Genomic DNA, 25,542 nt, shown 5'->3' with positions numbered 1-25,542 from the left:
ATGTGGGAAAAAATACAATTGTTAAAATAATGATTAAAATTTTTTTTTTTTTTAAATATTATGATCATTTTTTTTATTCATGAAAAATATTTTTATTGTGGTATAATAAAATATTAATATTATTATTAATATTATTTTTTAATAATAAATATTAATTACAATATTAAGGAATATTATTCATTATAAATTATTAGTAATTATTTATTTACTCATTTCTTTTTTTTTTGGTAGCTGTACCTCTCTGATTATTTTTCAAACCCAACACATCATGATTTATTCCTAATATTCATTTTGGAATAAAAACCTCATGTCATGAATTTTCTTTAATGTCACCTTGTACGAAATAAAAATTTGAACAATCTATTAACGGTGTATGAAATCCATTTCTGGAATGAAAGCAGCAAGACCGGCCCATTCTGAAGCCCTTGGAGTTGTGACATCACTACCATGAACACATTTGCATATTCATGCTATCAATGCTTGGCCCCGCCCCTCTCATGTGCAAGTGCTTTAAGGTTCTATTAGTGCAGACACAAGGGTGAGATTTCTAAGACGTTAAGGCGTCATGCTTGTGTGTGTGTGTGCGCCTTCCAAACAGGGGTGAAGATCATTTTTAGCCAAGAATTTGAATCCAAGTGTATGTTTGTTCAGTAAATTCCAGATGACGGTGTTTTGTAGAGAACAACCGTAGCCAATCAGAACAGAGCTCATTTACATAGATCAGTCTTAAAGGTACAGTAACAAAAAAAAATGCCTGTCTCAGAGGAGAGAGAGATAGCATCTCATGTAGAATTATTTTGGATTTCATGTATACTGAATAAAGTTCTGGACCTGAGGGAAAGAAATCTGAGGAAAAAGAAAAGAAAATGAAATGAATTTTAATAAGAACTTAACAGCACAGGCATCATGCTAACAGGATGTACAGTAACATGAGCATGACCTGCTGCAAGCTATGCATCTCTGCGCACACAGACACACACACACAGCAAAAAGGTGTTATGGTGAAAAGAACGTGGCATTTAACACCTCACTTAAAGGCAACAAGGCAAACATTCTCACACACACACACTCCAACTCAGCAAAAAAAACTGTGCATAAGTGCAAGCTTAAATCCTAAGGCACATGCTGAGAGCTCTGCTCAGCTACACAAAACCTGTCTTTGTGTTTAGGCTTTGAGTGATTTTCTTCATCCGAAACCCCTCTTCCTGTTGTGTGTGTGTGTTTGTGTGTGGTATGAAAAAGAGAGAAAAATAAATACTTTAAACCCACAAACCACTAAAATAACCTCCTTTTCTGAATTTCCTGTAGGTGTGGGGTGGGGGTGTGTGGGGTGTGTGTGTGTGTGTCAGTATAACAGTAAATGACACAGACATAATCATGAATAAATCCAGACTAATTTAAATACGTCTCCAGTAGACAGTGTGGACGGTTTGAATAAATGGGAAGCGACATGTGCGAAACACTAACAATCCTTTCACTTTCACTGGCTATTAGCCTCCTAACTTCTGCTTTGATCTTTTGTGAGCCGGTCATGGCTAAACGCCTATTCTACAGGAACGTGTTAGTCAGAGGTCAGAATAAAGGGCTGAGGCCCCTCCTGCTAAACAAATACTACTTTATTGTCCCAGAAACTGTACTTGAGACATTGTACTCTTTCGTTTCGTCAAGAATCCGTGACTCACGTACGTGAAACCTGCACACGATCTTACTAAACTAGAGTCTTGTCCTGAGTGAAACGTGAGGAACTCTGACAGAAAGCTCATTTGAATGAGTTTTCAGACAGATATGATATGAATTAGAGTCTGCGGTTAGGTGAGGAAGTGGAAGGTAGTTGCAGGGAAGCTAACATGCTAACACACACACACACACACACACACACACGTACAATACTAATTTTGGGTCATCCCCAGTTAACAGTTCCAAAAAGTTTTACCTCAATGCGTTTCTGTAACCTAGAAACCGACAAGGATAACAAGTAGTGCTAACATAATGTACTAGTGTACCGCCGGCTAGTCATCTACCTAGTTTATCTTTAGCTAGTTACTACATTAAAACAGAGCGGAGCCGGAGTCACGTCTGACGTAGCGGAAATCCCACGGACTTTAATGGAGAAGGACGTGGTACTGAAAGGAATTTCCTTCTGGTCCGGGGTTCTAGTTTCACATCCGCCTGGTCCGATTTCGCTGCAACTCCATGACCTTTAACCCTGCAAAATCAGCCAGGTTTAGAGGTGAAAACATGAGCGCAGGCCCGAGGTCGTTACTAAACACTCTTCATTATACGTAAACACGTTTAGCGATGGTTTAGCATGACCCAACAAGATACTAACACTATACTTAATAAGCAAATAAGAAAGTTAGTAGCACGTAGCAGTCAGGAAAAGAACAGCAAATATTATATCGCTTATATTACTCACAAACAACAAACTAGCTAAAGTTAGCTGTTTACAGAACGGGCCCTTTCCCTCCCAAATCTTCTTCAGTTTAGTGGTACATTTGCCACAATTTATCACTCAGATTAGCAAATCTGTTATTTTAGTAGCAAATTTACCACAGTTTATCACACAAACTGCACAACGCTAGTCATTAGCTAACTTTTACTAGCAGCTTTACCACAGTTTAATCACTGAAACTTCACAGTGCAAGCCACTAGCAAATCTTTAGTTTAGTAGTGAATGTACCACAGTTTATCACACAAACTGCACAGTGCTAGACACGAGCAAATCTTTAGTTTAGTCTCGAATTTAGCGCAGTTTTACTGGTAGCACCAAGCTACCGCAATGTCCACTCAATATAGCAAACAAACGTCTATAATCAATGGAGTTTAAGGCACAAAAGTCTTTATTCACTAAAAATAATACTGATAGAAATGACTGTGTATACAGTGCACTGGTGCTGTGCTTCACTGAAACAACCCTAAAACTATGAGCTGTACAGTGAGTGGACGGTGTGTTGTAGCGGCTGTACACGCTAATAAAAAATAAAAATAAAAAAGCTTACGACACTAGCAGGAAAGAAAACAATCAGATTAAATAAGACAGGAACATTTCTCACATCATAGACACGATGTTGCCAGTCATCGCTAAACACTTCCTTTATTCGTCTGACTTTTACTACAGCATTTGTGTAAACGAAGCAGAACCACTTCCACATCCAAACAAGGCTTCAGTCATCGATAAATATTCAGGTCACACATTCAGGTCAGATCTGAAAACTCTAGCCACAGGGTTAAAAAAACAACACAAAAAAGAATGAAAGGAGGAAAAAATCCAGTGTGCTACTTAAAAAAAACCCCATAAGACATTACATATACATATATATATATATATATATACATATATATATATATATACATATACATATATACATATATATATATATATATATATATATATATATATATATATATATATATATATATATATATATATATATATATATATAGGATCCACTCAGGGTTGCCAGATTGAACAAAATTGATTCCAATGTCCTTTTATGTAGTCAAATGAAATGTGCCAATTCACTGTAAATCACCTCGATCTTAACCACCGAACAACTTCTTCTTACGCTGCTTCAGGAAGACAGATTTAAAGCACCGCTCTCAGGAAGGACTCGTCTATCTTGCAACGCTTCCAAACAGCTTGTTATTATGAAAGTAACGTTTAACAGTTCAACAACAACAGGAAGTGACTAAACTGATCTTTGACCTCGTTTTATCCTCCTTCACTGTGCTCATGTGTCCAATTCTACAACTTTTCATTCATTTATTGATTGTTTTTCCATTGTTTATCCATGATGTGACTGAGGTGGGGTTAACAACCATCTCACACTTGATGAAATATGCTGAAAAATTTTCATTTTTTTTCTCCCACAGTAATAGATAATGGAGTGATTTTTATTTATGCGCAACGGCAGATTCATACCCCAAGGACGTTCCAGAGTTTAAATTAAAAAAAAAAAAAAAAAAAAAAAAAAAATGAGGTTGCTAAATTATTTGTTAAAAATTGAGTTATTAAAATGCTGTTAGAAATAGAAGAAATAAAAATATTTTGTCATATTATTTAATTTTTTTATTTGTTTTATTGTTATTTATTTTTTATCTTTAAAGATGGATCATTAAAAACGACTTCTGCGTTGTTTGTGCCGCTGTTGTTTGTTATTATTTTGGGTAGCTAGAGGATCTCATCGATTTTCGACTAGTTTAGTTCGTCGTTAGCTTTCGGAACGCTGCTGTTGGGACGAAAACCTAAAGCAACATACGCAGTGTTATGAATATTTATGAAAACGTGAGGCGCTTTATTGCTATTCTGCATCAACATGAACTAGTAGTGTTAATAAATATTTATAATGGGATATAAAAGCGTGGGATATATTAGACAGCAAGTGAATTTTGTCCTCAAAGTTGATGTGTTAGAAACAGGAAAAATGGACAAGCGTAAGGATTTGAGCAAGTTTGATGAAGGGCCATATTGTGATGGCTAGACCACTGGATCAGAGCATCTCCAAAACTGCAGCTCTTGTGTGTTCCCGGTCTGCAGTGGTCAGTATCTATCAAAGGTGTCCTTTTAGTTCTGTAAGTCCATTTAAGTATCCTTTACATCCTGTAAGCACACCTTCAGGGATTTAGTGGAGTCCATGCCCCATGCGCTATTTTGGCAGCAAAAAGGCAATATTAGGCAGGTGGTCATAATGTTATGCCTCATCAGTGTATCATGATACTAAAAAAATCCCAGGTATATATTTATTATTATACACACAAGTTATATATAGTATTTATAGGGTTTCCTGATAATGCAACGTTTTCATAATCCCTGATGAACGCATTATGAACATGACATGACGGTTTTTCATAAGTCTTTAAACAATTAGTGCGTTAGAAATATGACCCAAAATGGGTCAGGAAGTAAAAAAAAATTCCATTAATAGAAGAGGAATTAGTGAGTGAAAGAACCTGGGGCTATGAAGCTGAAGAAGAAAATGTTTGAGATACAATACTTGACATACAAATACCACTGCGGCACATTTTACTGTCCTGTCACGCACAGAATAATAAAACCTTGTACCTCAAGGACAAATCCCGGTAAATAAGCGCAGGTTATTGAGCCAGAAAGCGACACGGTTTGTTGCTGTACCGTTGCCACTTCATTACTCTTGAATAGATTTTAATATTAAAGTGCAAGTTGTGGCTTGAAGAAGCAGCAGCAGGAGGTGTGCATTTGTCTTCGCTTTAATTTTATTTCCTGATCACAACGTTTCAGAAATAGTACCGAAACCAGCAGGTGCAGAGTCTAAAAAGAGCAGGTAAGGAAGAACAGGATGTCAGGGTGACATGTATCAGAGAACTGCATGCACAAGGGGTTACTGATAACCGTCATGTGAAAGTGTCGAGTGAAACCTGGGGGGTTTTTTTTTTTATCTTCCCTTCAGCTTGACCACTCTCGGTTGCAGTTATTAATAAAGAAATGAAATCCAAGCTGTAAAACAAAACTAGGGTGGGTCAAACGTCATCATTTTTACCAGGTCAGATCACCTTTAAGCGCTTAAAAAGTGTAATGGAGGCCAGCGGGAGGTGCTGTAGTCCCCTGATCTCAAGAGGCGAACTAGCGACTGACGCTAGCGGCCGCAGACTTTAGCCTCCTTGTTAGAGCGCCCGCCTCCCATGCTCAGACCCAGGTTCGAGACCCTCTTGGAGCGGCTGCGAGTAGGACCCGTGGGGGGGTTACATTGGTGCCGTGACCCGGATGGGAGTGACGTTTGGGGGGGGTGAGTGTAACAGAAGCCAGCGGTAGGTGATGTGCAGGTAAACCTCACTCCCCTGATCTCAAGAGGCGAAGCATACTCTCTCTCTTTGATATAGATCGCAGTGATCCCAGCCAATAGGAGCTCACGTATGCGGAAGTGCAGTAATGTGAGTATAAGTCGACAAAATCCAAATAAATAAATAAATAAACAAAAGTGCGGACAGCCGAGAAAACGGTGGATGTGTGAAGCATCATATTTAGCCAAGAAAGTTCAGTTATATACCAGAGCTCTTCCTCCAGGGACTCCTGGGTTAGATAGCAGCACATAAAGATTAAAACAAATACAATATATTTAGAACACACACACGTACATTTCACCTCAGGTCAAGAACGAAGTTTTGTAGCACAATCTGTGAATATGAAGAGAAAAAGCTCTGGGAAGATATGAAATAAATCAGGCTTCAGCCCTAGAATTTCTTTAAATGACGAGATAAAACTCTGGAGATATAAATAGTCGGTATCTTGGCAATAAAGGTTGTAAGTAATACATGTAGAAACAAGCGTATTTCACTTTAATTGATACCTGAATTTCCAGTGGAAGTTACATGGAATTTCTGATTGTTTTGTTGTGTCTATGTTCAGCATTAAATGTCTTTGTCCTACACTATATTGCCAGATGTTTTGGGACAGCCCTTTAAATCATTGAGTACAGGTGTTGTTTTTCAGGGGTTGGGCTCGGCCTGCATGACTGCACACAGCAAGGTCCATAAAGACATGGATGAGTGAGTTTGGTGTGGAGGAACTGGACAGAGTCCTGACCTCAACCTGATAGAACACCTCTGGGATGAATTAAAGCGGAGACTGTGAGCCAAACCTTCTCATCCAACATCAGTGCCTGACCTCAAAACTGCGCTTCTAGTGGAATGGTCAAAAATTCCCATAAACACACTCCTAAACCTTGTGGAAAGTCTTCCCAGAAGAGTTGAAGGTGTTATAGGGCAGTCCAACGCTATATTACATTAGTGTACCGGTAAAGGCAGATGTCCCAGTTTTGGCCTGGCTCGCAGTCTCCGCTCTAATTCATCCCAAAGGTGTTCTATCGGGTTGAGGTCAGAACTCTACAGCAGGACAGTAAAGTTCCTCCACACCAAACTCACTCATCCATGTCTTTATGGGCCTTGCTTTGTGCACTGGTGCGAACAGGAAGGGGTCATCCCCAAACTGTTCCCACAAAGTTGGGAGAGTGAAATTGTCCAAAATGTCTCGCTATGCTGAAACATTAAGAGTTCCTTTCACTGGAACTAAGGGGCCGAGTCCAACCCCTGAAAAACAACGCCTGAATTCAGTGATTTGGAGGGGTGTCCCAAAACCTTTGGCAATATAGTGTATCTCATATGAAGCTCATATTAAAGTACCACTCGGGGCTTTAAGAATTTGTAGTGTTTCATAAGTATTTCTGGTTTTCTCTAGCCTACAGGGGCAATATATTCACAGAAAAGTTTTCCACACAAATGTTTCAAAGTAAATATTGATATCAAACCCATTCCTGCTCTCTGAGACACCCCAAGTGCTTGTTTATCTAAAAAGCACCTAAAATCTGAAGGTGTTTATCTTGAACCACTAAAAATTCTGTGTAAGGTTATCCAACAGAAGGGGGGAAAAACACAGACGTCTCCAACGGACTCCTGACTCATTTTATTTCAGACTTGTGGCCAGAAAAGAATTCATTTGTTTAAGTGAATTCAGTGTGTTGAATAAAAGGGTTAAAAAACGCACCAAACATAAGTTAGTAATCTAGAATTATAGGCAAACTGCTGTAGTGTGTGTGATGTCTCTAATCAGAGCACGTTTTAAATCAAGATTAGCCGCTGCTTGCATTATAATGACAGAGCTGTTATGCAGCACAGATACACAAAGATGACAGGAAACACCAGTTTCACTTTGCCAGTCCTGTTACACTGAGCACACACTGCAGACCACTACTGCAAGTGCACAAAGCTCATGCATGAATGTAAAGGGGAAAATGGGTCTTACCGTCACACACACACACACACACACACACACACACACACAGAGGCAGTCATGTACACTGTGGTTTGGATGCACCCAAGCGCAGGCTGTTCACACTCATCAAACAGCGTATGCGCCTTGACGGCGTTCTTGACTTCCAAATCGCCATGACAACGCGCTTATTACAACCCAATCACCATGGTGATGTGTTAAACTGCCATTTTTGCCACCAGCTGGAGGCCTGCTGCCATCAGAGCCAAAGGTAGAAGCCTGTAAACCTACAAGGCAAAAACACACAAATTTCTCAGATTCCACAAATTCAACGATTCCTGGGAGTCGACTCTTTTTTTTTTTTTTTTTTTTTTTTTAAAGGACATGGGAGAAGGACTCGCACTTCCTCACACGACGTTGCCTCATCCTTTCATGGGTGATTCACTGCGGCCGTGCGGATTTCTCGTCTCTCCTTTCAAACAACCCGAGAGCCGGTGGTGATTTCAGGAAACCGAAAGAGAATGTGTCATTCCAGAAAGGACGTGATTCCGGTTACATTATTCATCTGAGAGACGATGTTAATGCGAGTCAGAACAGAATCTCGGGCGAGTCAAGCTGGAGATTTGCTCGGGAAGACAAAAAGGGTCAGAAGTTTTTACAACAGGGTTCAGGGATTTCAAAAAAGACAATAAGTTGTAGAGAAAAGCTGAGAAAGGGGACAGTCAATGCAGTAACACAAAACTCTCTCAGCATGATCCAACATGCTCTCTCTCTCTCTCTCTCTCACACACACACACACACACACACACACACACACACACACCTTTCCGCTACAACTGAACCCTTTCCTTTGGCAGGAGCGACTCACAGCCATTATGTAAAATGCAAAACTCTGCAGAAATACGAGTCGAACCACCCACATGACACCTACTCACTCAAACACTCACAGCTTTAAACACATCCACAACCAGGGTCTGTGAACAGGCCAGAGCTTGGAACACGACCGCACCACGACAACGAGGACGACGCCAGCCTCCTTCTTAATACTTAACTATCGACGATCATTTACGACTATAAATATCAAACATCGGCTCGGAGCGCTCGTGTTTTGTCTCGTCATGGTGCTTCATGTTGCTGCTTCTGACTCGTCCAGCAGACTCAACAAACATGTTTTGGATTTGAAGCGTGACGGAATAAACACGTACTTGTTTTTCAATCCGTTCGCCGATTCGAAAAGGGCATTGCTTCGAGAGGGTATTGATATTGAGGTTCGCTGACAAACTGAAACAAAGAGTTTCAGAGGGGGAAACCTGTTTTAAACAGCACTGTTTTTAATGGACTATCCACAATAAATGAAAAGAAGAGCAAAAAAACTGTCGTGAAAATAATTTAAAATTAGTATTTTTGGGGATTATTTTAAGATTCAAAGCTTTAACATTTTACTAAGGTCATAAATTGAATTAGTATTTAGTACTGTTTATTAGTATTAATACTGTAATCAGCATGGCAGTATTGTGACATCACTGTAGCTAATTAACATAAACGCATGTGATTGGCTGCAACACAGGATCTGCTCCAGAAACGGGTCAGAAAAATAAAGTCGTTGAACAACAGCTTAGTTTATTTTTCTAGATCCAGATGTTTATATGGAGGTTTATGGTTAAGTAGATTAAAAGTTTGTTTCATTTGGATAGAATTTTTTTATTCAAATCTGCCTCAGTTTAGTCGCTTTAGTCCATTCGGAGCACTGATTGTCAACGTTTGATTCACTGGGAGTCATTTATCGGTTCGACCAGTCACCACTTTCCGTTTCATTAGCCGAGGTCCGGTGCATCTGTGCACCAAATACACTAACCCTACATGTGTGTAGGAATCTGATAAAAAAAAAAAAGAAGTTTATTTTAGATGAATCAGTTTAATTGACTCCTTAAAAAGAATCGATTCAATCATATGATTCATCACTGTTATATTAAAAAACCATAATAGCTTTATCTCTTTGTTTCTCTTAAAGGTTTTATGCAGGTATTTAATTTGGAAATTTCCCCACAGCAGGACGAATGAAGGTTTATGGCTTAGAGCCATTTAGAGCGCTTTTAGAAAATGTTTCAAGTAGCACAAAAAAACTGGAACCATCAACCAGCCAAAGAATCCATAAGGAACCATTTTAACTAAGGCGAATGAAATGGAAGCCAATCCAGACCAAGCCATGCTTCCAATCTCAGAATCTCAGAGTTTTTGTTTACAAAAAGTACAATTTAGTAAATCTAGAGGTTGTTGGATAAATCAAAACAAACACCAAAGTACACACAAGGAGGCCATGGGCAAACACTGCGTGTCATAATCTCTAAAGCTTTCAAGTCTCTCACACACACACACACACAACGTGCCTTTCATGCTTTGCTTGTTCATCTATCTTTCTGTTAAAATAGTGAGACATAGTGGACTTGTCCAGGCCCATTCCTGTGGTTCATGTCTGATATGAGCGACCTTATATATATGTGTGTGTGTGTGTGTTTATCTGTATGCAAGGCCTGAAAGCTTATAGGGAAGAATATGCCAAAACAACTTCCTTCTTCAGTTGAGACACTGACTGCATTCTTCTAACACAATCAGCACACACACTGCACATGAAGCGGTATCAAAACATGCTAATAACACAAACTAGCAAGCAGTGCTGTGTGCAAGTGCACCGCGTTCGGCTTTAGATTGTGCAGGCTCGTCGCTGCTAACCGACTGTCAGATGCTTTGATGTGGCTAGTGTGATACTTTGCCCTCTATAAAAGATTTAAAACTCAACATGTATCTGTCCAGATCTTCACTGGCACTTTAATCACGCAAGAGGACACAATATCCTCATCCTCAAGCAAAGAAATAGTGTCAGGTCAGTTCATCTTCAGTGTCCTTAGCCTCCGCTAGCTTTCACAGTCTGACTAGCTGACTATATTAGGGTCTTGCTCAACAGTGAAGCACAGCAGTCATGGGATTTGAACTCAACACATCCGGTCACTGTAAATAGAAAACAGTGGCGCAACCGCAGTCCGGTGTCATGTCTCACACGTATGTACAGCTGCCTGCCAATACATGTGTCACGTGTACAAAAGCGGCTTAGAGCCCACTGCTGTTAGCGGGGCTTTATTTCTGTATCGTAACACCACAAAACTCTCAAGCTCTCTGCACTAGCAAACGTGTTCAGAGCAAGGAAGCGCTATAGATAGATGAGTAGATAGTCATTGGTAGAAAGAAATGTACATGTGATTCTATTGCAGAGAAATTAACCAAAAAGCTCATATTTAGTATAATAAAGTATAATATATCTGTAAAGTGTTCACGTGAGGAGGTGAGGTAAATGACTGGAAGCTTTTTTTTTTTTTTTTACCTGGAAATCTCTTAAGAGGTCTGTTTTTTTTTCCAACTGTGTGCTGAACAGAAATAAATAAAATAAATAGTGCCAAAATAAGAAACCTTAAACGTCAGCAGTCTTTTTTTTAATCTGAGGAGTGCAGAAACACAGCTCTGGAAGGCTGTCTACCTAGCTAGGCTTTCTTCAACATGAAACACAGAGGGAGGTAAGGGTACGAATGGCAATGGTCATTTATAATATAAGATAATATAATCATTATTTACTTCATCATTTCTATAGTAACAACTTACACAGGTGGATGTCGATGATGGGGAAGGTGACTGTGGTGGGGATGATGGGGAAGGTGACTGTGATGGGGATGATGGGGAAGGTGACTGTGATGGGGATGATGGGGAAGGTGACTGTGATGGGGATGATGGGGAAGGTGACTGTGATGGGGATGATGGGGAAGGTGACTGTGATGGGGATGATGGGGAAGGTGACTGTGATGGGGATGATGGGGAAGGTGACTGTGATGGGGATGATGGGGAAGGTGACTGTGATGGGGATGATGGGGAAGGTGACTGTGATGGGGATGATGGGGAAGGTGACTGTGATGGGGATGATGGGGAAGGTGACTGTGATGGGGATGATGGGGAAGGTGACTGTGATGGGGATGATGGGGAAGGTGACTGTGATGGGGATGATGGGGAAGGTGACTGTGATGGGGATGATGGGGAAGGTGACTGTGATGGGGATGATGGGGAAGGTGACTGATGGGGATGATGGGGAAGGTGACTGATGGGGATGATGGGGAAGGTGACTGTGATGGGGATGATGGGGAAGGTGACTGTGATGGGGATGATGGGGAAGGTGACTGTGATGGGGATGATGGGGAAGGTGACTGTGATGGGGATGATGGGGAAGGTGACTGTGATGGGGATGATGGGGAAGGTGACTGATGGGGATGATGAGGAAGGTGACTGATGGGGATGATGGGGAAGATGACTGATGGTGGTGATGATGGGGAAGGTGACTGATGGTGGTGATGATGGGGAAGGTGACTGATGGTGGTGATGATGGGGAAGGTGACTGATGGTGGTGATGGGGAAGGTGATGGTGATGATGGGGAAGGTGATGGTGATGATGGGGAAGGTGACTGATGGTGGTGGTGGTGATGGTCATGGTCATAGTGATGGTGGTGCTGATGGTCATAATGGTGGTGATGGTGCTGGTCGTCATGGTGATGGTGATAATCATAGTGGTGGTGATGGTCATGGTCATAATGGTGGTGATTGTCATGGACATGGTGGTGGTGATGGTGATGGTCATGGACATGGTGGTGGTGATGATGGTGATGGTCATGGACATGGTGGTGGTGATGATGGTGATGGTCATGGACATGGTGGTGGTGATGATGGTGATGGTCATGGACATGGTGGTGGTGATGGTGATGGTCATGGACATGGTGGTGGTGATGATGGTGATGGTCATGGACATGGTGGTTGTGATGATGGTGATGGTCATGGACATGGTGGTTGTGATGGTCATGGTGATGGTCATGGACATGGTGGTTGTGATGGTCATGGTGATGGTCATGGACATGGTGGTTGTGATGGTCATGGTGATGGTCATGGACATGGTGGTTGTGATGGTCATGGTGATGGTCATGGACATGGTGGTTGTGATGGTCATGGTGATGGTCATGGACATGGTGGTGGTGATGATGGTGATGGTCATGGACATGGTGGTGGTGATGATGGTGATGGTCATGGACATGGTGGTGGTGATGATGGTGATGGTCATGGACATGGTGGTGGTGATGATGGTGATGGTCATGGACATGGTGGTGGTGATGATGGTGATGGTCATGGACATGGTGGTGGTGATGATGGTGATGGTCATGGACATGGTGGTGGTGATGATGGTGATGGTCATGGACATGGTGGTGGTGATGGTGATGGTCATGGACATGGTGGTGGTGATGATGGTGATGGTCATGGACATGGTGGTGGTGATGATGGTGATGGTCATGGACATGGTGGTGGTGATGATGGTGATGGTCATGGACATGGTGGTGGTGATGATGGTGATGGTCATGGACATGGTGGTTGTGATGGTCATGGTGATGATGGTGGAGGTGATGAAGGTGATGATGGTCATAGTCATGGTGGTGGTGGTGGTTGTTGTGAGTTGTTAGGTCACATGGTTTGGGAGAGTTCCTTGTGGGTTTTTGGGAAAAACCTAAAATACACTGTTAGTAGAAGTCGAATCAAAATTTCTTTTAGCATAACATATTTAGCATTGTTGTTAGGAGTCTCCAGTGTCAACATTTTGTAACCCCTTGTATTTTTTTCTAATAAGTTTTCCAACATGGAAGGCTTTCCATTTTTTGTTGTTGTTGTTGTTTTTGACATATTAAGAAAGTTTGGAGTTTCTGGTGAGAACTATTTATATCTTCTATAACAGGAACTAGCTAGTTTCACGAAGTAACTATAAGCAATTGTTTAAAATGCAGCTCGTTCTAATAAATCATTGCTAGCTCTCCATTGTTCTTGCAAAATAAACAACTTTGCTGCGATAGCAGTAACTCCGCTTGGCACCGAGCCACACTATAACACCTCGTCCTTGATTATTTTCTTACAACAGCATGTCTCAAGAGTTTTTATTCCTATTCACGATTGGCAGTCTGGACAATTTTATTCCAAAATAAAAATGTAAAATGTCTCCTTAACGTTACAAGCTGATATTGTGTGTACAATGTTGAGACAAATGTAACAGAAAATTAGACCGTCGTATTTAAGGTACACAACATTTCCATGATACAGTCATTTCACAAATGTCAGTGGTCTTTTATTAACATTTTTTTTTTATTATCAGTCTGATCTCATTTGTGGAAAGGGGGCTGGTGAGTGATGAGAGTGGGGGGGATGACAGTTTCAGTTATTATTACATGGTTAACTACATCTCTGTATATTTGTTAGCCTGGAAAATCCAGCTAGACACACAATGAACATAAACGTTACTTCAGTTCTGAGTCAACAGTCAATTCACGAATCCACGCCGCTGATAGACCTCGGCTTGTGTACTGGCTGAGCAGGAAGCAGCTCGAGAGAATTAGGAAGGATTTTAAGCAAAGCTATTTGAAAGAAAGCTTTAAAGAAAAAAGGAAATCAATCAACGAGGAAATCATCCAACCGGTCATCTAAGATTTACAGGAATATTTCACAATTCTTATCAGGGTGTTAACTCCAGGCTTCCTGGGGAGAAAATTCCTTGTATGCTGATATTATATATTAGACTTTTATAAACAACCACAACATGCCTTAAATATTAATATTTCCATTAATGTTAATATTTCCTTTCTAGTACTTTTTTTAAATGTCATTTTGATCACTGTCAATATGAATATTTTATATTTATTATCTGATACCTTAACGTTTGTGTAGTTTGATGGAAAAGTTATTACATCTATAAAAACATTCATATTATATATAGTAAATAATTCAAAAGGTTCAGTTATTAGAGCACGGAGCAATTCGACCCGGCCTAAGCAATTTGCCAACTCTATTAAAATACAACACACTGTACTTTTTATCCATTTATAGTTACATTCAATGTCAGATCACTTATGTTAGAGCAGCTACAGATTTTTTCCTTAGCAGCTATTTTATTTACTTCTTGACCTGAATACATATAAATGAACAGGAGAGCCTTAGCTCTATGCTATACTCTAATCGACCACTATCCTTAAGACTTTGCCATGTTTAAGCCCTTAATAAATGCTAAACGAGACCGCAAACTTCATTATATCACAATATAAGTAAAAACATGATGTTTTAGAACGAGCATCCCTCTATAAAAAAAATTCAATATTAAGTCAGCAAGCAGTGTGGTGTAAGTATTATTCTGGTCTACAGCTTTATCGTCAGTCCCTGCTGTGATAGCGGTGTATTTTTAAACCTCTGCCTCGACTCAAATGCCTGTGTACGGCAAATTCATTACGATAAAGCGCAGCCACGCACTGACCGGTCAGACACAAGTTTATTTTCAAATGCAAACTTTCACCAGCAGAAAAACAAAAAATCGCAAGTCAGGGGTTCATCGTTGTCCTAAAGCCTGACTTCCTTATGTGGGAAATTCAGCTGTGGGGCATTCAAGTGGTCAGACTGCATTCCTCAGAAAACAACACTGACGAAGCAAAAGGTTGGAAAATAAACTTGAGTAACAGCACAATCAGGTAGCTGGGCCTGTGTTTCACACCAAGTTCGGATTTAAGAGTTAAATGCTCTTTGACTCAGTGAATACTAAAAACTGTGATTACTTCAGTCTAATATATGATTAACCCACATAAACAGAACGATTTCAGAGTCTTGTTACACACACTGGTCCAGAAATCGACCTTTCCTGCAAAGCTGTGTGTTAATTATGGTAAAAACACTCGAACTAATGGTCATACAGTGACCTTATGAGTATTTTTACACCTATGCAGAGTACAAGAAATCTTTTATGTTTAAAAATAACAAAGCAGAAAGAAAAGAGGAAGTCAAAACCAAGCTAACCAGGGACTGCCTGCTGACTCATTTCATAATTTACCTGTGAACAAAATCTCTATTAAGTAACTGAACAGAGGTCACTCAGTGGACACTGTGTGTTTATGGGCACAGTGTGGTGTTTTAAATGTTCAGAGTAGGTCAAAAACACAAACACTAAGAGCAGCCACTGATCGGTCATAGCATTAAAGTCACATGGATAATGTTATGTAGGTCACCAAAACCCATGAAGGCATGGACTCTATGAGACCGCTGAAGTTTTACTGTGGTATCTGATACCTAGGTGTTAACAGTAGATCCTTTACATTGTGATGATGGATCTGACTTGTTTGTCCAGCACATGGGAATGCCTTTAGGGAATACTGTTGCCATGAAGGGGTCTACTTGGTTTAGGCATCACACTGCCTCGACTTATCAGATCAGATCAGTCCACCTTCTTCCACTGCAGTAGCTCTTCTATAGGATTAAACCAAACTGGCTAGCTTTTGCTCACCACGTGCATCAATGAGCCTTGTGCGTCCATGTCCCTGCCACTGGTTTACTGGTTGTCCCTCATTGGACACCTTTTGGTCTGTACTAACCACTGCATACTAGGAACAGCCCATTTGGCCCATCAGATCCTTACGATCTTCCAACAAATTAGCTTTAACAACTCACTGTTCACTTGCTACCTAATTTATTCCACCCCTTGACTGGATGCACTGTAACAAGATCATCAACGTTATTCACTTCACCCCCACAGTGGTATAAATGTTATCAGCGTACTGATATATTCATTATATCAAGATGACAAGCTCAAAAATATTAGGTCTTACTTGTGTATATGTATTCTCCCCACCCACACACTGGCAGCAATATCCAATACTTCAAAGTACTGACATATAAAGGAATTGGATATGACTATACCTTTAATATTATATAAGAAACATAACACAAGGAGTCAACACCGGGGTGATTCTTTTCCAAGAGCATCCTGAAGTGCCAATCCTCTTACAATTCTTTATTAATTAAAGCGTGACATGGACTTTTATCTGTTTAACGTTGGGGAAGGAGGCGTGATCAGTAAGTATAAACAGTAGTTGCCTGACCAGCCTTTTCCCCTCCTTTCTCCCTCTTGAAGTTAATAATACGAAAAAATGCAGTTTGTCATGTTACTGAGAAACCACAAAAACCTCCAGACCTGGAGCCTTTCCATATCAAAAAAAAAAGAAAAACATATTAAGGAATTAACCCTAAGAGCTTACAAAGGACCTGCACTGAAGATTCCCTCCAAAAACATTAAATAAACTAACAAAATCTCCTCACAGAAAATTCACAGAAACCCTGAAGCGGTATAGTTACTTTAGTATTTATTACCTTAGTACCTATATTTGTGGATACTGCTGGAAGTTGTAAATTTCCCATTGGAATGAATAAAGTATCTGTCTGTCTGTCTGTCTGTCTGTCTGTCTGTCTATCTATCTATCTATCTATCTGTCTATCTATCTATCTATCTATCTATCTATCTATCTATCTATCTATCTATCTATCTATCTATCTATCTATCTATCTGTCTATCTATCTGTCTGTCTATCTGTCTGTCTATTAGACCTTCTCTACTTACCCCAACTTACCTTCTAACATTACTGTGTGTGTGTGTGCTGTGTGATGTGTGTGTGTGTGTGTGTGTGTTGTGTGTGTGTGATGTGTGTGTTGGCTGACCATCTCACAGCATGTCGCATTTTTCTCTGTGAAGAAATCACTGCTCTTAGCAACCGAACTTTGCTGAGACTCAGCTTAGTGTTTACAGAGAACTCGAAGGTCCTTCTAGATCATTCCTTACAGTTTTCCTTAATTAAAATGCTTAATTAAATGATTAAACACCTTCCTGACTCACGTATCAGGATCATCCTTTCTTACATTTATTATCCCACGATTTATCCCTACTGATGGCTGGATTATAGGAACTTTTACAAATGGCTCATTAATGTGGTAAATTGCTTCCAGTGCCAGAAAGTCTCTTTTTTTTCCTTCTCTGTCTGTGATGTTTATGGGTGTGGTTGCAGAAGACTTTCCAAATTAACAACCAGACACAACATCCTAACACACACACACACTTTTGCCTTTTAAAGCAGAAGCAAAATCTGTGAGAATAGACATGAGTAAACAAACAGCTTAAGATAACGCCAAATAATTAGACAGATAGAGTTCTAATTAGCATTATTAGCATTAAAACATGTCATGTGTGAAATGAATACTCTTCTTTTTCCTCCCATTAAACATATATGTATTTCTGGTCAATATAAATGTCTAGTCATTCGTATATTAATATATTACTATAATTTCTTGTGTTTTTTGTTATAATATATATATATATATATATATATATATATATATATATACACATATATATATATACACACATATATATATATATATATATTCAAGTAGGCAATGTCAATATGAAAGCTAGTTAGAGTCAGATAGCTAGCTAGCCAGTACAGGCTCAAAGTCTTGGTAACTTTCCCCAGGACGCTGCTGACCGAAAGAATCTTAATAAAAAGAACTTTACAATGGCAACATGCCTTCACTTGAAGTTTAGAAGCATTTATAACAAACATTATCTGAAAATAAGTAATTTTTTCTTTTCAAGAAGAAGCAGCAGTGTCACCTGATAAAAAAGTGGCTCGTATCGTTGTCAGTATATAAGCTAATTGCTATCTTGGCTATTCAGCTTTGCCTAACACTAGGTGTGACAATGACTAGACAATTACCTGGCACAAAAAAATCATTTGTGTTATGCTATAAGGAAGTCTCCGTTTAACTGAGGAAGAACTCTGTTAGTCACTTCTATGTACTCAACTGGCATGAAGCCCAGTGTCTACATACACCGATCAGCCATAACATTATGAGCAGTGAGAGGTGAAGTAAATAACACTGATTATCTCCTCATCATGGGACCTGTTAGTGGGTGGGAAATATTAGACAGCAAGTGAACATTTAATGTGTTAGAAGCAGGGGAAATGGACAAGCGTAAGGATTTGAGCGAGTTTAAGAAGGGCCAAATTGTGATGGCTAGACAACTGGATCAGAGCATCTCCAAAATTGCAGCTCTTGTGGGGTGTTCCCAGTCTGCAGTGGTCAGTATCTATTAAATAGCATCCTTTAAATCCCATAAGTCCTTTAAGTCCTGTAAATATCCTTTAAGTCCTGTAAGTTACAGATCTTATAGGACTTAAAGGATCTGCTGCTAACATCTTAGTGCCAGATACCACAGCACACCTTCAGGGATCTAGTGGAGTTCATGCCTCGAGGGTCAGGGCTGTTTTGGCAGCAAAAAAGGGGGACAAACACAATATTAGGCAGGTGGTCATAATGTTATGCCTGATCAGTGTATAGAGGACAAAGAAAACCATTTTACAGTTTAACATATACATCACATTAGCAGCTAACGACTGTCCCTCAATCGAATAAATCAATAGGCTTTGACTGTTGGCTACAAAACGCCAGTGGCAGTCGAATGTCTGACTACTGATCATGGCTGTGCCCAAAACAATTACAACCAAAAATATTACTATAATTTTCATGGTTCACATTTTTGGATTTTCCCAGCAAACACACCCATGTTGAGTTTTTATTAGCTGCTTCGAACCAGTTACGAAAAGGAAATAAACAAAGTATGCAGGGCAGAGATACACCAGAAAGAGTTTACTGGAACTGAAAACCATCACCCTGCTTATATGGTATTGTCACCTGGCACAAAAAGAAAGGTCCTAAGTAAAAATTTCAAATGGTGACCAGGGCTAAAGGTGAGACTTATTGAATCTGGAGCGTTCAAGTTTCATAGTGAGATGAATCTGGTTTCGTCCTCACACCTCACAGTGTAATTATAATTCCACCATAATAAGACGGCTGCATAATGCTTTGTCTTAAGGCCAGATTAATCCTGTAGTGTATAAACCACCCGAATCCTATGAAACCTCCACACTACATTCTAACCATAACCACCAACTGTATTGTATACAGTTGTTAGTATCGATTCCCAACAACTTCAGTGTTGAAGTAAACTCATGATAATCATCAATTCACTGATTTTAATCAATAAACGAGTATGATGATGCATGTAATCATGAACACAAATCTTGCGTCTGATGTTTTTCGAAGTTGCCAACACAAATCTGTGTGCCTGCAGGCTCAGCTACGAGGAGAACATTAATATCAAAAAAAGCTCTGATGGACGTACTACATCGAAAACGGAAATAAGTGAGATTCCTCAACAGGGTGCCAAATTGCAACGAGGAAGCTGGCAATGGTCCATAGGCCCTGAATACACAAGTTGAGTGAAAGTTTTCCAGGATGAGAGATGAGAGAGCTTGGAGCATTACTTTGTCAGGATGCCAAAATGATGTTCTCCTGATGGCGCACCATTTTAGCACTTTGTTAAAGGTACAGAATAAAAAGTTTCTTTGCATTTCATTTGGCCTCGATCTATTTCACATCTTCGTAAACGATAACGAGGAGACGCTGCACGGTTATAGAGCTGTAACTTCTTTGCATGTCCGAGTGCATTTTAAAGCGATCTTGTGACAGCTCAATGAACCTACATACAGCTTTGTGTATATACTGTAGGTGGAAATGAGGGTGGGTTCAATGAGGGAAAAAATAAAAAATCTCATTCTATTGATTTATTTATTCAACTATAAGAGACCTATTTTCACAGACCTTACCATACTTTAAAGGTGCATTAGGTAAGTCTGGTCTTTGTTTTCCCTCCAAGATTAGATCTCAAAGACTTACTGTTTGACAATTCCATTATTCCAGTCAATGTTTACGAAGCCCCGCCCCCCCGTGTCTCAGGTGGCCAATAAACTGTCTAGAAAACAACTGATATCCAACGACAAACAATTTTTCCGGCCCGGAAAACAGTTTTCCAAATGACTTTTCCATCCCTTTTAACACACTTTTGATAAAGCGACTGTTTAAGGCATTTTAGTTTGCTCATGTACTACATATCTAACAGGTTATTCGTACAGTACTGAATAAATAATTTCCCACTCTTTCACCCTTTAACTTACCCACTGATGAGGAGTCCTCGTGCTCGGAGCTGAGGTAGCCGTCACTGCGCCGGTCCGGTGTACTGCGGCCCGACCCGTAACTCGCTCGGAGCGGCACGGAGGGCGACAATCTCCCGTCATCCCCGGAATCAAAATCCTTACTGTACCGGAAGGGTCTGAGCGACGAGTTGCGGTTCTCCCGCACCTTGGTGTCGATCAGGTTCTTGCGCACGAAGTTCTCGTTGAGCTCCACGTCGTCGTAGTCCTTGTCGCTGTCGCGCTCGGAGTCGCGTCTGCTCCTGTCGCGTTCCTCACGGAGATGTGAGGAACCCGGTCCTGCAATGTTCTCCTTCACCAAAGCGGACTTTTTCCGCGGAGGAACCAGGATAGGTTTACCGGTCTTGCTGCCTCTGGCCGGCACTCCGCTCGGCTCCTCCAGGCTCTTGCAGCCGATCGCGTGTAGCCTGATCCCCGGCGGAGCTGGCATGCTTTCCCCGTGCGTCTTCTCTGCTCTGGTGGCCCCGACCTCCGCGTCGTGCTCCTCCTTGTTCCCCCATCTGACGGCGTCGTAACTTTTCCTCTTCTGCGCAATGGTGGTCTGCAGGTAAATCACCTTGAACTTCTCCATCGCCAGCTCATGCTGCAGGCTTTTCAGGCGCGCTTTGCACTGCTCCAGCTCGATCTCGATGTCCTCCACGGAGCTCAGGTTCATCCTGGGCACCTCACCGTCGGGAAATTCATTCCTCCAGTGCTTCTCAAATTCCTCCTGTTCCCACATGTCTTTGTGGTTTTCCTTCTTCTTGCAATAAAAATAGTGCTTCTCTGGATGAGGGTGGCCTGGATGTCCCCCAACAACGTTCTCGACACTGTATATTAATGTGTTTTGTTTATAGAAGAGCTCATGTTTTATCTGCCTCTCTCATTCCTCTTCCACACTCGACTGATCCGTTTAACCAGTCAGAAAAAAAAAAAACTTTCAACTTCCGTAACTTTGGGAAGCGGTGACGTCACCGTCCTGAAATCCAATCACAGGAGCCTATTCGGTACAGAACAGTTACTGGGCGCGTGCTACCCTACTAAATAGTATGCAAAAGGCGGGCAGTGAGGCGCAGTGAGTTGTGCATGCTCGTTAGTGCGGAAGGATGCGGGTCTGGCGTTGTTTACCGGATACCTGCTGACGGCATGCTATGCAAATTTAACATCTCTTGCTTTTTTTGTTCATACTAAAATATGCTTCAGTTCATGAATCCACGTGAAACCTGATACAATAAATAATAAATAAGTATTTAACCACCCAAAAGAATTCCCATTTTGCTTTTGTCTTAAGGTCCATCTTGTTTGGTTATGTTTGGCTAGCCGACCGGCTGTTATACATATCTGACCTAATACACAATACATAAACACATATCCAAAATAGTATGCAAAGTTGTATAATGCAATAAAGTGTCCAACTTAGAACAAGTAAGCAGTTTATCAGGACGGTCTGGTCAGCAGTGGATCCAGGGCCTACACTGGACACTGTGTGAAGTGGACACTTAGTGACGAATTAGAATAGCGGTATAAGGCGAAACTGCACAGTAACAAACATCAAATGAGGGGCCCTTAATGTGTTTATGTAGAAACTATTACAGGATGATTTGACAGAAATGATTCCCAGAACAAAAGTTAAACAAACCAATAATTAGCCGAAACATCCGTGAGGAATATTTAGGTCTATGGATGGTGGAGTCATCATCCTAGCAGCGGGAACCATTCTGATTGTTTTCCTTCAGCTCTGGTGTTAATAGGAATAAACTGTAATGCTGACGATTTGTACAGATAATAATTGCAGACTAATCTCAAGCCCGCTAATATGGAGCAGTGTATAAGAACATTAGAAGGTGTTTTTCGTAAGTGCCTTTATTCACTCTTCCTCACAGGCCAAAAAGCAATTCAACTCTCATTCAGATTTCACTCAATAGCATTAGCCGAAGAGGACAAATGTGATATGGGTATTGCGGTGTCGGTGGAGTAGAATAATGGACAGGCTCCATTGCTATGAGGTAACTGAAGCCGAGATACATGTATACTGATAGCCCTGGACCAGCATTGCAGAGAAAGGCAGGAGGGTGAGGTTTAGGGGCACGGGGGCATCCCGCTTCAGAGAGGCTACATGTCATCAGATGTCAAGATCATTTGACATTTCGGAGCTTAGCGATAAGAAGAAGACGCTATCAACCCTACAGAAAGATAAAATCGTGCAGGAGTGAGGGATTTGTGCATGCATGAGTCTTACTTTTGCATTCTGGTCCATTAATGCATAATGAGATATACGTCTTTTGATCAGCTATAGCAAATAGACACTGTATTGAAAAAAGGAATAAAGAAAATATTTGCCTTAGGCTCGAACCTAGTTGATCTCACGACATGGCAGAGCTGGAAGAGAGAAACCGAAGACCATATTAGATCATCTTGTATTTGATACACATCAGTGCATTCGACTCAGGACTTAAAAGCCAACCTGAGAACGAATCTTCCAGTAAGCTCCTGCTTTGAGTAGCTGTATCGCTTATGCAGTGGGAATTGTTCATACAATTTCATTCATAGCAGGAAAGATAATTGGCATATGGCTGTTTTAGAAGCCTTTTTGGACCCAGTCCCAGAATGCAAGGAACCTTGCATTAAAGGTGTTTTTTGATTAGGGTGTCAAGTTCATCGATGGATCATAAGCCTAATGTAATCACTGCGTTGTTTAGTGGAGCAAGGCTCGACTTTAAAGTAGCAATTTGTCATTTTAATAGCTCTCTACTGCCTGTGGCCTGACTGCCCCAAGCAACCACACACACTTCAGTGAAACTGCTGTATGTTTGCCTCATGAGTTGGCTTTCATGGCAAAATCTTAAATCATTTGGGGATGGAGCCAAGATCTCTTGCATAGCAATATTACATGACACATTTTCTTTGACATTATATGATTTTTATATGAAGTCTGGACATTCAGTCAGACATTACAAAGGGCACCTTTAATATAAATGTCCAATCATTTATGGATATAAGTGAAGCAAATCACAAAGATCTGACAGCTTATTGTTAGTAAAGTGATTACTGTGATAAAAAGCTGAACTACACCAATCAGGCATAACATTATGACCAGTGACAGGTGCCGTGAATAAGACTGATTATTATCTCCTAATCATAGCACCTGTTAGTGGGTGGGATATATTGGACAGCAAGTGAACATTTTGTCCTTGATGTGTTAGAAGCAGGAAAAATGGACAAGCGTAAGGATTTGAACGAGTTTGATGAAGGGCTAAATTGTGATGGCTAGACCACTGGATCAGAGCATCTCCAAAACTGCAGCTCTTGTGGGGTGTTCCCGGTCTGCAGTGGTCAGTATCTATCAAAAGTGGTCCAAGGAAGGAACAGTGGTGAACCGGTGACAGGGTCATGGGCGGCCAAGGCTCATTGATGCACATGGGGAGTGAAGGCTGGCCCGTGTGATCCGATCCAACAGACGAGCTACTGTTGCTCAGATTGCTGAAGAAGTTAATGCTGGTTCTGATAGAAAGGTGTCAGAATACACAGTGCAGGGCTGTGTGGGCAGCAAATGGGGGACATACACTATATTTATGCAGGTGGTCATAATGTTATGCCTGGTCAGTGTATATCATAAAGGACATATCTGTCATACACTTGTGGTGTGTATCTGCCCTCTTACATGGTCTAATGTCATTAAAGGATCAATTAGTCATTATTAAAGTCTTTAATTTCCTTTGACAGCAAATAACAAGCCCTTAAGATAACCTATAGTTACCTTAAATTGCTTTTTAAGATAAAAAGAAAGAGCTTGGTTGTAGTTAGGGGGTGGAGCTTAATTTTGGGCATCAAAAACGTGCGTTACAATATTGTTTTTTTTCTTAGGTATCTTTGACATTTCATGACTATGAGGATAGAAATACCTTTAAACATTACAAAGGGACCTTTTAATATAAATGTCCACCCACTGCAGGCTGTAAAGGTAACAAACAATTTCATAAAATTATATATTATATTTGAGCGAGGGGGCGGAGCTAAATTCTGGGCCAGAAAAAGAAAGGCATTTCTATAGTTTGAAGTTCCACTTTAATAGGAACACCTGGCTCTTTCAGCCAATCATGTTGCAGCCTCCGTCTAGAGTGTATCTGATTACTAGAAATGCCTTTGACTATTACAGAGGGCACCTTTAATGTAACTGTAACCTATAGAAAGGGCTGGAATGTGGCTGTTTATTAGTAGTATAGTGTGACAAAAAAGCAGAAGTCGATCTTGCGGGACATTGCTCACACTCTCACGGTGACTATCTGCCCCTCCCGTCAGGGAACAAAGAGATTGCTCAGAAATTTATTTGACTCTCCTTGGAATTCTTCTGGAATGAAAAGTTCTTCACTGGAAACTGTGGCAGCGAGTTTTCTAGCTTATTGAGCACAGTCACACTTGCTCCTATCAGCAACAGGATATCCTTGTTTTTTAACATTCATGATATTTACTTCCCTTTTCAGTCTCTGGTTTATCTCCAGCTTCTCACACTATTCCTCGGGATATACCGTACCTTCAGGATTGCTAGATCTACATTATACTATAGGATATTATTATTATTATTTATAGCTAATTTGTTATATTTTTGCATCTGGAGGCCCCAACAGTGTCTTAGATGTTCCTTTCAGTCCACATCCTGGGTCTTGTCTGATATGCTAAACCCCTACTGTGATTGAGTTACTTGTCCAGACTTTTTATTCTATTATATTCAGTGCTATCACATGAGCCCTGCCTTTTCCAGCAACTAGAAGGATTTTTTCTGTCAGCTAACCCTTGTTATCTGTGGTACATTCCATAGAGGGACTTATCTAGCAAAGACAA

The 25,542-nt window shown here is 40.6% G+C and overlaps 1 protein-coding gene across 1 annotated transcript in view; it reads right to left on the bottom strand.

Annotated features, from left to right (window-relative positions):
• Positions 1 to 21,629, bottom strand: part of abr (ABR activator of RhoGEF and GTPase) — a 152,073-nt gene extending 130,444 nt beyond the window's left edge. Inside the window, exon 1 of the mRNA XM_058382781.1 lies at positions 20,689 to 21,629. Within this exon, the coding sequence (XP_058238764.1) occupies positions 20,689 to 21,445 (757 nt within the window). The 5' untranslated portion in view covers positions 21,446 to 21,629. The remainder of the gene's footprint in view (positions 1 to 20,688) is intronic.
• Positions 21,630 to 25,542: the final 3,913 nt, after the last annotated feature.

The sequence above is a fragment of the Hemibagrus wyckioides genome, linkage group LG28, assembly GCF_019097595.1.
Source record: "Hemibagrus wyckioides isolate EC202008001 linkage group LG28, SWU_Hwy_1.0, whole genome shotgun sequence".
Classification (NCBI taxonomy): Eukaryota; Metazoa; Chordata; class Actinopteri; order Siluriformes; family Bagridae; genus Hemibagrus; species Hemibagrus wyckioides.
Note: the sequence above shows the minus strand (reverse complement) of the source record. Positions and strands in the feature narration are given on the sequence as shown.